This window comes from Macaca thibetana, chromosome 7 (genome assembly GCF_024542745.1).
Source record: "Macaca thibetana thibetana isolate TM-01 chromosome 7, ASM2454274v1, whole genome shotgun sequence".
NCBI lineage: Eukaryota > Metazoa > Chordata > Mammalia > Primates > Cercopithecidae > Macaca > Macaca thibetana.
In genome coordinates this window covers 16870286-16883255 of record NC_065584.1, presented here as the reverse complement: position 1 = coordinate 16883255, position 12970 = coordinate 16870286, and the positions used below count along the sequence as shown (strand labels likewise).

The 12970-nt window shown below is 42.0% G+C and overlaps 1 protein-coding gene across 4 annotated transcripts in view; it reads right to left on the bottom strand.

Moving 5' to 3' along the window:
* TTC7B (tetratricopeptide repeat domain 7B) overlaps positions 1 to 12970 on the bottom strand; it is a 271924-nt gene that overhangs the window by 203200 nt on the left and 55754 nt on the right. For all 4 annotated transcript variants that reach the window (XM_050799034.1, XM_050799035.1, XM_050799036.1 and 1 more), the window contains one exon: positions 2539 to 2669. In XM_050799034.1, the coding sequence (XP_050654991.1) occupies positions 2539 to 2669 (131 nt within the window). The remainder of the gene's footprint in view (positions 1 to 2538; positions 2670 to 12970) is intronic.

Sequence of the window (12970 nt, the reverse complement as noted above, 5' to 3'; positions counted from 1 at the left end):
TTCTTTTTTTGTAGAGACAAGGTCTCACTATGTTGACCAGGCTGATCTTAAACTTCTGGCCTCAGGTGATCCTCCTCCCTCAGCCTCTGAAAGTGCTGGGATTACAGGCATGAGCCATCACACCCAGCCTTATTGAGCACTTTCTCTAAGTAAGAGTGTGGTGAAATGACATGCTTTTTCTTTGTTTGCAGCTGCCTGGGAAAATGAAGTGAGCCAGCACTAAACTAGGTGTCATGTGAGTTGTGTTCTAAAACTAGTGTTAGGCCTAACTTTCTGTGTGTGCCTGGGCTCTCCCTTTGTAGACCTCAAGTTTCTTCTCAAAATCCACATCCTATGATCACCATTTCCCCAAAATCAAAGAAAAGGATTTCTTTTAAATCCTACAACTATACAAGTCTCCTTCGTGGTCCTGCTGAAGAACCCAGCACTGAATGGGGCGTTGTGAGTGAACATAACAGAAGTGTATTCAGATCTACCAATTCCTACATCACTACAGACATATGTAACAGATGAGCCTCCTTTCTCCCAGCCAGGAGAAGACGGTTCCAAAGTGACAGGGCTGGACAACAGTGGAGAGTAAGCAGCAAGATAGGGTCCTAAGTGGCCAGGACTGTGTAGTCAGCGGGAACAGCTCAGTTGGGATAAGCAGACTTCTCCACTGCCAAACATGGGCCATCAAGGAGGCAGACAGTGGAAATAATGGGGGTTTTTTAAGCAGCCTAGATGATCATTCCTTTAAAGCTCATATCATAAATTCTGAATAACAACAACAACAAATTCTCTTCTCATAGCAACCTTCTGATAGAACATAATTTTGGCAAGACAGACATGTATCTTCCTGAATTCCCAGATATCTTAAACCATGGCTTATAATCCATTCTGGTTGAGGCCAGGTCAAATGTTATTCCCATCACTCTTTCCACCTCTCCTGCTGTGATTCTCACTCTCATCTCCCTGCCTCCTAAAAAGGCAATTCTGATGCACATCATATGCACCAACACATGACAACACGATTTATGAAAAATAGTTACTTCCTGTCTGTTCATTTATAAAGTAACAAAAGCTAGGGAGACTCTGGCAGTCTCTCTCTATTCTAATCCTTATAAAAACAAGGAGCCCAGAAAATTGCTGGAAAACAAGACCTCCAATCATTGTCAAAGTCTCACAGGATTTCTAATCACTTCCAACACTCTCGTAGGGTACATCTCTGGGTCTGAAGGGGTCAATAGCAGTGTCCTTGGTGAGAACGCCAGGAAACACTGCCAGCAACAGCAACTGCTAGGAGCTATTGTTATTAATAAAAATAAGTGACATTTACCAAGAATCCAATATGTTCCCGAATCTGGGCTAAGTGCCTTTATTCACAAGACCTTATATAATCCTCACAAAAACTTCATGAAGTAGGAACTATGATTATGTTCTTTTTATGGATGGAAAAACCGAGGCTAAGAGGTGAAGAAACTTAGTAAAGAGCAGAACCCAAAGATGAGAATCTGAAACAGGCATGTTGCCTCCATCACCCTGGCCCCATCCAGCTTCCAGCCTCCAACCTCCTCTGTCTGAGGCTGCGAGCTCAGAGCCCCGAGCTTACTCGTTCTCTGCTCAGAGGCCCTCTTGTCAGCTGCTCTTTTCCATCACCCATACCACAGGTGAAGCGCTGACGGCTGAGAGCAGACCATCCCTGATGGTCTCCAGGGATACTTGACATACTCAGCTCAGTCCACTTTGGTCCACATCCCCAGCAGACCTTAGCCACATCTGTCAAGGTAAAGCCTCCCAAACCCCAGACGAACAGATCTTGGCATAGTTCATACAAGTACAAATGAAGCTCAACCCATTTTATTAGGAAAACAGGGGTGGCTGGCCAGCTTCAGGATGCTGAAGGTATGAACAGATGCACACTGTCATTTCTGCTCAGAGGATGCTAAAATGCTTCGCAAACACTGAACCATTTAGTTTTCTTTCTTTCTCTCTCTCTCTCCCTCCCTCCCTCCCTCCCTCCCTCCCTCCCTCCCCTCCCTCCCTCTCTCTCTCTCTCTCTCTCTCTCTCTCTCTCTCTTCCTTTCTTTTTGTAAGATTGAGTTTAGCTCTTTTGCCCAGGCTAGAGTGAAGTGGTGCAATCTTGGCTCACTGCAACCTCCAACTCCTTGGTTCAAGCAATTCTCCTGCCTCAGCCTCCTAAGTAGCTGAGATTATAGATGCCCGCCACCACACCTAGCTAATTTTTGTATTTTAAGTAGAGACAGGGTTTCACCATGTTGGCCAGGCTGGTCTTGAACTCCTGACCTCAGATGACCCACCCGCCTCAGCCTCCCAAAGTGCTAGGATTACAGGCGTAAGCCACCACGCCGGCCCAACCATCTATTTTTCATAAGGTACAGCAATCACTACCATCCTCTCCTTGGCTTTAAGGAGTACAAGTGAAGCTTTGCACAGAGAGACAGACAAGTTGAAAGCTTCCTAGAGATTAATCACAGCTGTCCCCTATCTGATTCGGGGGAAAAAGTTATCAGGAACAAACACATGGTCCTCACTTACCCTTTCTATCTCTTGGAGGTACAGGAGTGCGATGTCCCCTGCTTTCTCATAACAGGTGATGACATCCTGTTCCCGGTCCACATGGAGATTACTGGTAGAAGAAGAAATAGGCAGCTTCTCCAAACAAAGTCCTTAAAAAAAATCAGACACAAAAACTGAGTGAGTTTTTTTTCATAAGACTTCATTTTTAAATATTGCTCTAGAGGGCCAGAAGATGGTTGTAGAATATCATGTTGTTTGCAAATAGACAGTTTACGTCCTCCTTTTCAATCTGGATGCTTTTTATTTCTATTGATTGCCTTATTGCACTGGCAGGAATCTCTAGTACTATGTTGAATAGAAGTGGCGACAGCAACTGCCAGCCGTGGTGGCGCACACCTGCGATCCCAGCTACTTGGGAGGCTGAGGTGGGAGGATCGCTTGAGCCCAGTAGTTCCAGACTGCAGTGAGCCATGACCACACCACTGTACTCCAGCCTGGGCAACAGATGGAGACCCTGTCTTTCATTAAAAAAAAGAAGAAGAAGAAAGAAAAAGTGGTGAGAATAAATATCCCTATCTTATTCCTGATCTTAGGGAGAAAACATTCAGTCAGAAAGCATTAAGTTTGAGATTATAAGTTTGTCTTAGACACCCTTTACCAGGTTGAGGAAGGTGCCTTCTACACCAATTTTGCTGAGAGTTTCTATCAAGAATCAATGTTGGATTTGCTCAAATCCTTTCTCCATGTTCATTGAGATAATCATATAGCTTTTTCACTTTTAGTTTTTAAAGGTGGTAAGTTACATTGACTGATCATCGAATGTTAAACCAACCTTCCTTTCGCAGCGAAAACACCGCTTGGCCAGATGAATTATCCTTTTTTATATTTTTGTATTTGATTTGTTAAAATTTGCCTTCAGTTTTTTTTTTTTTTTGGAGATGTAGTCTCACTCTGTCACCCAGGCTGGAGTGCAGCGGCGCAACCTCAGCTCACTGCAACCTCCACCTCCTGAGTTCAAGCGATTCTCCTGTCTCAGCCTCCCAAGTAGCTGGGACTACGGGTGCATTCCACTATGCCTGGCTAATTTTTTTTTTTTTTTTTAATTTTTAGTAGAGATGGGGTTTCACCATGTTGGCCAGTCTGGTGTCGAACTCCTGACCTCAGGTGATCTGCCCGATTCAGCCTCCCAAAGTGCTGGGATTACAGGTGTGAGCTACCGTGCCTGGCCTCAAATTTTGTCATTTATGTTTCTGAGGACTATTTGCCTAAAGTTTCCTTGAAATGCCTCCGTACCTGGTTTTGATATCAGGTAAATACTAACCTCACAAAATGACTTGAGAAATATTCCCTCTCCTTTGATTTTCTGAGAGTGTCTGTGTAGAATTGATATTATTTTGTAGTTAAATATTTGATAGAATTCACCAGTAAAGCCATCTGGACCTGGAGTTTTCTTTATGGGCAGCTTTTCAATCACAAATTCTATTTCTTTGATATAGGGTCATTCAGATTATCTCTTTCTTCTTGAGTGAGCTTTAGTAGTTTATATCTTCCAAATAGTTTGTCCATTTCTTTTGAGTTGTCAAATTTATTGGTAGAGAGCTGTCCATAATATTCCATAATCCTTTAGTACCTGTAGAATCTCTAGTAGATGGCACCTCCCGATATTGGCAATTTCTATCTTTTCTTCCTAATATCAGAGGTTTGCCAATTTTACTGAAATTCTCAGTAAAGATTTCTTGATTTCATTGACTTTGGTTTCATTGATTTTTCTCTATCCTTCTGTTTTCGATTTCATTTATTTCCACTCTGATCTTTATTATGTCCTTTCTCCTGAATACATTGGGCTTTATTTGCACTTCCTATTCTAGTTTCTTGAGGTGGAAATTATTAATTTTGGACCTTTTTTCTTTCCTAATATAGGTATCTAGTGTCCACAATTTCTCTGTAAGGACTGCTTTAGCAGCATCCTACAAATTTTGATATTCAGTTCACAATATTTTCTAATTTAACTTTTGCTTTCTTCTTTAGAAGTGTGTTATTTAGTTTCCAAATATTTGGGAGTTTTCCAAGATCTTTCTTTTACTGATTTCCAAGTTAATTCCATCATGATCTGTGCAGTAAAGGGCTGACTTAGAGCTTTGGGATGTTTAAACCCTGTACATTCCAAAGGGAGGACTGGCCCTTACCAGTTCCTGGGAGAAAAACTCTAAGCCCTCGGAATATCCTACCTGACAAGTGTCTTTGTTTATTTGGGGCCTTAAGCCATACCAGATAGTTTATGCTAACAATGTCATTTAAGGCAGAGGACTACGGCCATGCTGTATCAGTCTGATCTCTGGAGGGGCTGGAGACCGACTAAGGTCAGTAACATGGGTGCTCCATGCCTATATGACTGACCCCTAATAAAATCCCTGGGCACCAAGGCAGCTCAGGTGATCTTCCTTGACTGGCAATATTTCAAAAGTGCTGTCACACTTCACTGCAGGGAGAATTAAGCACTGTCCATAGGACTCCACTGGGAGAAGAAAACCGGAAGCTTGAGCCTGGTCTCTCCTGAATTCTGCCCTATGTGCCTTTTTGCTTTTACTGATTTTAATCTGTATCCATTTGCTGTAATAAACTGTAACCATGAGTATAACAGCTTTTCTAAGCTATGAGAGTCTTTCCAATACATCAATGCCTGATGGTAGTCTTGAGGACCTCTGACACAGTCCAGAGAACACACTCAAAGTCTCCTAATTTTGTTAAAACTTGTTTCTGACCCTGCATATGGTCAATCTTGGTAAATGTTACATTTGAAAAGAATGTGACTCTGTTGTTGTTGGGTGGAATGTCATATAAATGTCGATTAGGTCAAGTTGGTATATTGTGTTGTCCCAAGGCATCTATATCCTTACCAATCATCTGTCCACTTGCTTTATCATTTATTGAAACACGGATATTGCAATCCCCAAGCATAACTGTGCATTTGCCTATTTCTCCTTGAAGTTCTATCAGTTTTTGTTTCATGTATCTTAGAGCTCTGTTATTAAGATCATAAACCTTTGGAATTGTTATATTATTTTGATGGACTGACATCTTTGCTCTAAAACCTGCTTTGTCTGATATTAATATAGATACTATAGCCTTCATTTGATTAGTGTTAGCATGGTAAATTTTTTCATCCCTTTACTTTTAATCTATTGTGTCTTGGTATTTAAAGTGTATTTCTTGTAGCCAACAGAGTTGAGTTTTGTTTATTTTCCAATCTGACAATCTCTACCTTTTAAATAGGGTATTTAAATCATTTATATTTAATGTAATTTTTTCAACAGATAGATTTAAATCGACCACTTTGCTATTTGTTTTTCATTTGTCCCATCTTCTATTTTTCCTTTTTCTCCTTTTATCTGTCATCTATTTGAGAATTTTTACATTTTATTTTATTTATTGGCTTTTCACTAAAATTGTTATTTTCTATGTCAGTGATTGCTTCAGGGTTTAATTTGGCATAGTCTACTTTGTTTTGTTTTGTTTGGGATGGAGTTTCAACTCTGTCGCCCAGGCTGGAGTACAGTGGCGCGATCTTGGCTCACTGCAACCTCCACCTCCTGGGTTCAAGCGATTCTCGTGACTCAGCTTCCCAGTAGCTGGGACTACAGGTGCGCAAAATCACACCCAGCTAATGTTTTTTCTTTTTTTAGTAGAGACGGGGTTTTACAATGTTGGCCAGTCTGGTCTCGAACTCCTGACCTCAAGTAATCCACCTGTGTCGGCTTCCCAAAGTGCTGGGATTACAGGCTTGAGCCACCATGCCCAGCCCCTACTTTAAATGATATTATACTACTTCACATATAGTATAAGACCTTTACAATTGCATACTTCCATTTCTCCCCTCCCAGCCTTTATTATCTTATGTACATTTTATTTTTACAGAGGTTAAAAAGCTTACCCTATGTGGTTATTATTTTTGTTTAGTCAATTTATTTAAACATTTAGATCATAAGGAAAAATTCTTGTATATTCACCAAATTATAATTTCCAGCTGTCTTTGTTCTTTTGTGTAAATTCATATTTCTTCCTGGTATTAACATTTCTTGTGGGGTAGTTCTGCTCCCGCTGATTTCTTTCAGCTACTCTCTGCCTTGAAAATGCTTACTTTAGCTCTAATTTTAGAGAGAGATTTCACAGAGTATGGAATTCAGGGTTAAGTTTGCTTTTTTCCCCTCCATTACTCTCAAAGGTGCTGCTCCACTGTATTCTCACTTGCATGGTTTCTGACAATAATTCTGCTATCACCCTTATGCTTGTTCATTTGTATATAATATGTCTTTTTTTCTGGCTGCTTTTAAGATTTTATCTTTATCACTGGTTATGAGCAATTTAGATTATGAAGTGCTTGGGCTTTGTCGAGCTTCCTGGAACTGATGGTTTATAGTTTCCATAAAATTTGAAAAACATCCAGCCATTTTTTTCTTCAAAAATGTTTATGTCACCCTCTTCCTTCCTTACGGGACTTTACATACATATTAGGCCATGTGAAGTTGTCCTACAGATCATTTATGGTGTTTCCACTTAAAAAATAATAATTTTTTTTTTTTTTTTTTTTTGGTGAGATGGAGTTTCACTCTTGTTGCCCAGGCTGGAGTGCAATGGGTTCAAGCGATTCTCCTGCTTCAACCTCCCGAGTAGCTGGGATTACAGGCATGCACCACCACGCCTGGCTAATTTTGTATTTTTAGTAGAGACGGAGTTTCTCCATGTTCGTCAGGCTGGTCTCAAACTCCTGACCTCAGGCAATCCACCTGCCTCAGCCTCCCAAAGTACTGGGATTACGGCGAAAGCCACCGTGCCCGGCCAATAATAATAATTTTTCTTTCTTTCATTTTGGATAATTTCTATTGCTATGTCTTCAAGTTCACTAATCTTTTCCTTTGTAATGTCTAATCTGCCATTAATCACATCCAGTGTACTTTTCATATCAAACATGTTAGTTTTCATCTCTAGAAATTTGATGTAGGTCTATTTTTATCATCCACATCTCTACTGAACTTTCTGAAATAAGGAATATGGTTCTAATAACTTTCAATGGCCCTCCAGCCTAGGTGCTCAATGTTCATTCTCTTTCCATTTAGCACCAATGTTGTTTATGCAATTGAAAATAATCAATAAGTAGCCTCTCTCTAGTGTGAACTGTTACAACCTCTTGACATTTTCATTGGAAGAGAATATCAATAAAAGGAACAAATTCACCATTTGCCAGAATAGTTCCAAAGCTACTCAAAAGCAAATCGCAAATTTGGAAGCATTAGCTTCCCAAATATGCTTTAAGTGCTCACTTGTGCAAAATTAAAACCACCAAAAGCAACAAAAAGAGATAGATTGTTTCATAGTCTGCCTTCTGCTTATATGAAAAGCAAGAATATTGTGCAACTTGACATCAGGGATTTAATATTTAAAAAACTAATTCCCCAGAGTGTCAAAGGGTCAGGAAAAATTGAGTGTACTTTTAGGCATTTTGTACTGCTTCAGGCTGGACTCTGACCACTAATGCTCATGAAAATGACCAAGGTTCTCAGAGACCTGCCAAGCCCAGTGAATCAAAGAAAGGCCAAATCCAGTTCAACAAAATTTTACTATTATCTATATTTTATTGTGTTCTAAAATACTTGAAAACCAATCATCTAGGGCAGCAATCCACAGTCATGTATGGTCAGTAAGAAGACTCAAACCAGCTACACAACTTAATCCTCCACAGTAAGGAGAAACTAGTGTTTCTTGTGGGGTCATGTTCTAATTAGGCAGGTATGTGGACACCCAAAGTCTGAGCTGGAAAATTGATTCCCAGCAACAAGTCCATTCTTGGGCAGGAGGTCCTTTGAGGTATTAAATTAATTAAGTATTGTTCCTTTCCCTCTCCCAAATGCTATGGCATTTATTCCATGTGCCACTGGACACATTCAGAGCAATGGCATAGTCTTGATTTATCACAGTGAGTTTGTGCCTACGCAGCTCAGTTCCAGAAAATTTAGTTCTCTGTCAGAAGCTATTTACAGGCCCTCTGGACTGGTCTATAAATTTTCGAGAGTCCAGGATCATATCAACACTGTCTGAGAAGCAGAGTCCTGAGGTCATGGACAAAATTGGTCCCCATTAAAATGTCAGATGATGTACTGTCAATTTGGGAAGCTATCATCAATAATGTTTTTAGTTATTTTCCTTTTTTCTAGAGACATGCATGACAAAAGTAAGTGAAAAGCAGACTTGAAAAATAGTGGTACGACAGCAATGCCTAGTAAACATCTCAATAAGATCTACATTTCCAAAGTGAAAGCTATGTACAAAAAGGGTGGAAATCCAGTGCTTTCTCATCAACCATGACCAGCTCTAAAGCATGAGTGCTAAAAGTGGCTGGCTGAGTTGTGTGATTTAAAGAATAATGAATTGCCACATGACCCAAAATTTATCTCCCTGCCACACAAGAGCGTTTCCATAGATAAACTCACTTCTGAAATGCCCTTTCTAAGAAGAGTAACACATTTTACTTTATTTTTAAGAGATAAGGTTTTACTCTGTCTACCAGGCTGGAGTACAGTGGCATAATCACAGCTCACTGCAGCCTTGAACTCCTGGGCTCAAAGCAATCCTCCTGTCTCAGCCTCCTGAGTAGCTAGGACTACAGGTGTATGCCACTGCACCTTGCTAATTTCTTTTTATTTATTTATCTTTTATTTTTTGTAGAGACAGTGTCTCACTATGTTGTCCAAGCTGGTCTCAAACTCCTGGCCTCAAGAGATCCTCCTGCCTTGGCCTCCCAAAGTGTTGGTATTATAGACATGAGCTACTGGCCCCAGCCTAGGTAACACATTTTAAATAAATTAACAATGATAAAATTATAATTGCACTTGCTTTCAAACCCCTTCCATGTGCCTGTTTGGTCCTGCTCAATACGTACTATTCTCCTCTCTATCTTGTGGGAAAAGAATGAGAGTCTCAGAAAAGTTAAGTGACTTGCCCAAGGTCTATGCAGGAGTCAGAAGTGGAAGCCCCTTATAAGGGAGCCCATTAGCTGGGACCAATGCATCCTGCTCTGGGTAATATCCTAGAGGGGCAACAAGAACTTCTGAGTGCACAGGGTGGAGTGTGGAAAGCAAAGGTGTTAGACACAGGCCAGTAGATCAATGGGACATCACACTGGGAGGGGTACTGGGCAGCTAGCTAAGAAGCAGGCTGAGGACCCTCTATACTTTTAAGAGCTCAAACATGCCCAGCCTCTGAACTGTTCTATTTAGGTGTAACTAACAGAATATAGTATAACAAACCAGACTCTCCACTCCTTGCTTCCTTCTACATCAAGATTAAGGGCCTGGTGCAGAGGCTCATGCCTGTAATCTTAACACTTTAGGAGGCCAAGGTGGGAGCACTGCTTGAGCTCAGGAGTTCGAGACCAGCCTGCATAACATATTAAGACCCCATCTCTACAAAAAATTTAATTTAAAAAAAGAAAGATTCAGGCTCAATACCTCTGACAGGGAGCTATTTTCTCTCCCCAGGGCCTTTAGATTCTCTGGAAGTTTGGCTGAGGACGTGGAGAGAGCTACACATCTCATTGCCTGAAAATCCAGTGATTACTGAGGGGTTAGCACCCCAAATTCTTTCATGTCTGTCTAAATTTGAGATCCCTCAGCTAGGAGCCTTATCTGGGTATGTAAGATTTCAGTTTCAGTAATAATAAAGGTTGATTTATCAAAGCCCTACTCAGCACCCAGCACTAGGCCTGGGATATGACAGACACTATTTCTAATTCCCACAGCCACCCTGAAAGGAAGGTGTTAACACCACCTTATAGATAAGACTGAATTAAGGGCTCCAAAGCTAGTAAATGATAAAGCCAGGTTCCGACCCCTGGTCTATCTGACTACAAAGTGCTGCTCACAATCTCCTGTCTCACTGAGCTGTTGACAGCAGCCTATTTAGTGTTCAATAACAGCAATGACAATAAAAATGAGTTTCAAATTGAAAAGGCAAGAAATCAAAGTCTAGAACTTTAGGGTACTGATTTTCTTTCCTACCAAAAGCTGTATCACCCTAGGCAATTCCCCGGATCGCTGGGCCTCCTGTTCCTTATCTGTGTCATGAAGGGTTGAACTACAGAGATACTGCCTTTAGCTGCACAAGCTGTTATTTAATATATACATCATATATCATATTGATAATTTATACACGAATAAAGGGACAGCCTTTCCTGGGACAATAATAATCCTCCTCAATTTCTGTTGAGGGGTAGCTGAAAAATGCAGAAAAGCATCAAGAAGACAATCACAACCACTCATATTCCCACTGTTCAAAATCAAACACAGTGCACATTTTGGCACAGACCCACAACCTTACTAACACGTGATGCTTTGTAATTTTGGTCTTGGTTCTAGTTTCCTTCCTAAGAAGAGGGGACTCATCACACCAGTGATGAGTAAGTGTAGCCTCTGGGGTCCCCAACTATAACAAGGAGTGAGAGCAGCCAGTGAACAGGAGTCCTGCGCTTGCTCCATTCCACAAATTCTCGCTAGGCACCAACTGCAGGCAGGATTTTGGGCTAGGGATGGGCTTCACAGAACAGGACTCTGCCCTTAAGAAATTTCTTTGTCCTTGAAATTTCACCTCTAGTGGAAGACAAAGATGTCTTCTTTTCTTTTCTTTCTTTCTTTTTTTTTTGAGATGGAGTTTTGGTCTTATCATCCAGGCTGGAGTGCAATGGCACGATCTCAGCTCACTGCAACCTCCACCTCCCGGGTTCAAGCGATTCTCCTGCCTCAGCCTCCCGAGTAACTGGGATTACAGGCGCACGCCACCACACCCAGCTAATTTTTTGTATTTTTAGTAGAAACGGGGTTTCACCATGTTAGCCAGGCTGGTCTCAAACTCCTGACCTCAGGTGATCTGCCCACCTCGGCCTCCCAAAGTGCTGGGATTACAGGCGTGAGCCACCGCATCTGGCCGAGAAAGATGTTTTCAAAAGTATGTTAAAAATGCAGTGACTGAGACAGACATGGTATCACGGAAGAATTAAGAACAAGCACCTCAGTCGACCGGAACTAAAGCTCCAGCCCTCTGAGCTTCCTCTGGACTCTGAGTCTCTGCTTGCTTCCAAAAAGAGAACCAATGAGGAGCTGACTAACACAAGCAACATTAAATATGAATATGGGTCAGTGGCAATAAAAGGGTTCTTACTCTTCTTACACGGTCTAAATATAAACAGGAAGCTTTGACCAGCAACCTGAGATGAGCGGCCACATGCAATACACCCATCCAGTCGCCCACCATGAGCAGAATCCAGGATGGGAAGAGGCTGAAGAGATCATGGAGTCAGAGACAAACAGCTAGCAGAAGGCCTAACGTGGTGGATCTGCACCAGGCCATGGCCCCACAGCGCCCCCTCACAACCCCTACTTTCACATTTCTAGGTTTCCTACATAGGCAAAAGAAAGCACCCCGGAAAGCTCCCCTGAACCACCCCGTTCCCTCCACTCATGGACTTTTCTATAAAACTACTTTTTTTCACTGCACCCGAAGTGATCTCAAAGTTTCCAAAAATGAAAAGCAATCTTAGCGCAGTGGCTCACACCTGTATTCCCAACACTTTGGGAAGACAAGGTGGGAATATCACTTGAGCCCAGGAGTCTGGGGCTGCAGGGAGCTATGATTGCACTACTGCACTCCAGCCTGGGTGATAGAGCAGGACCCTGTCGAAAGAAAGGAAAGGAAAGGGAAGGGGAGGGGAGGGGAGGGGAGAGAGAGGGGAGGGGAGGGGAGGGGAGGGGGAGGGGAGGGGAGGGGAGGGGGGGGGGGGGGGGGGGGGGGGGGGGGGAGGGGAGGGGAGGGGAGGGGAGGAAGGAAGGAAGGAAGGAAGGAAGGAAAAAAGAAAAAAAGAAAGAAAGAAAAGAAAGAAAGAAAGAGAAGGAAAGAAAGAAAGGAAGGAGGGAGGGAGGGAGGGGAGGAAAGGAGGGAGGGAGGAAAGGGGGAAGGGAGAAAGAGAGAAAGAGAGAGAGAAAGAAAGAGAGAAAGAGAAAGAAAGAAAGAGAGAGAGAGAAAGAAAAGAAAAGAAAGAGAAAAGCAAAGCAAAGCAGATTCTCAAGGAAAAAAGATCGAGCTCTATCTTCTCTCCTGTCCTCTCTTTGCAAATGAGGAGATTCAAGCTCAGAGATGATTTGCCCAAGGTCACATGGGCAAATCCTGATCCAATGAGCTTACTACTACCACAGCAGGTCCACAGCAGTTGCCACACAGCTCCCAATAGACTGGAGACTTTTTCTGCCAGGGAAAAGGCAATGTCAGCGGTCACTTGTCTGTCCTACGGCTCTAGGATGCCACCTAGAAGATCATGGTCATTAGCAAATATCCAATTCATAAAGGCTGGGATTAGATCTCACTTTAAGACATGAATCTATCCAGAAACACTCCAGGAAAATCCTCC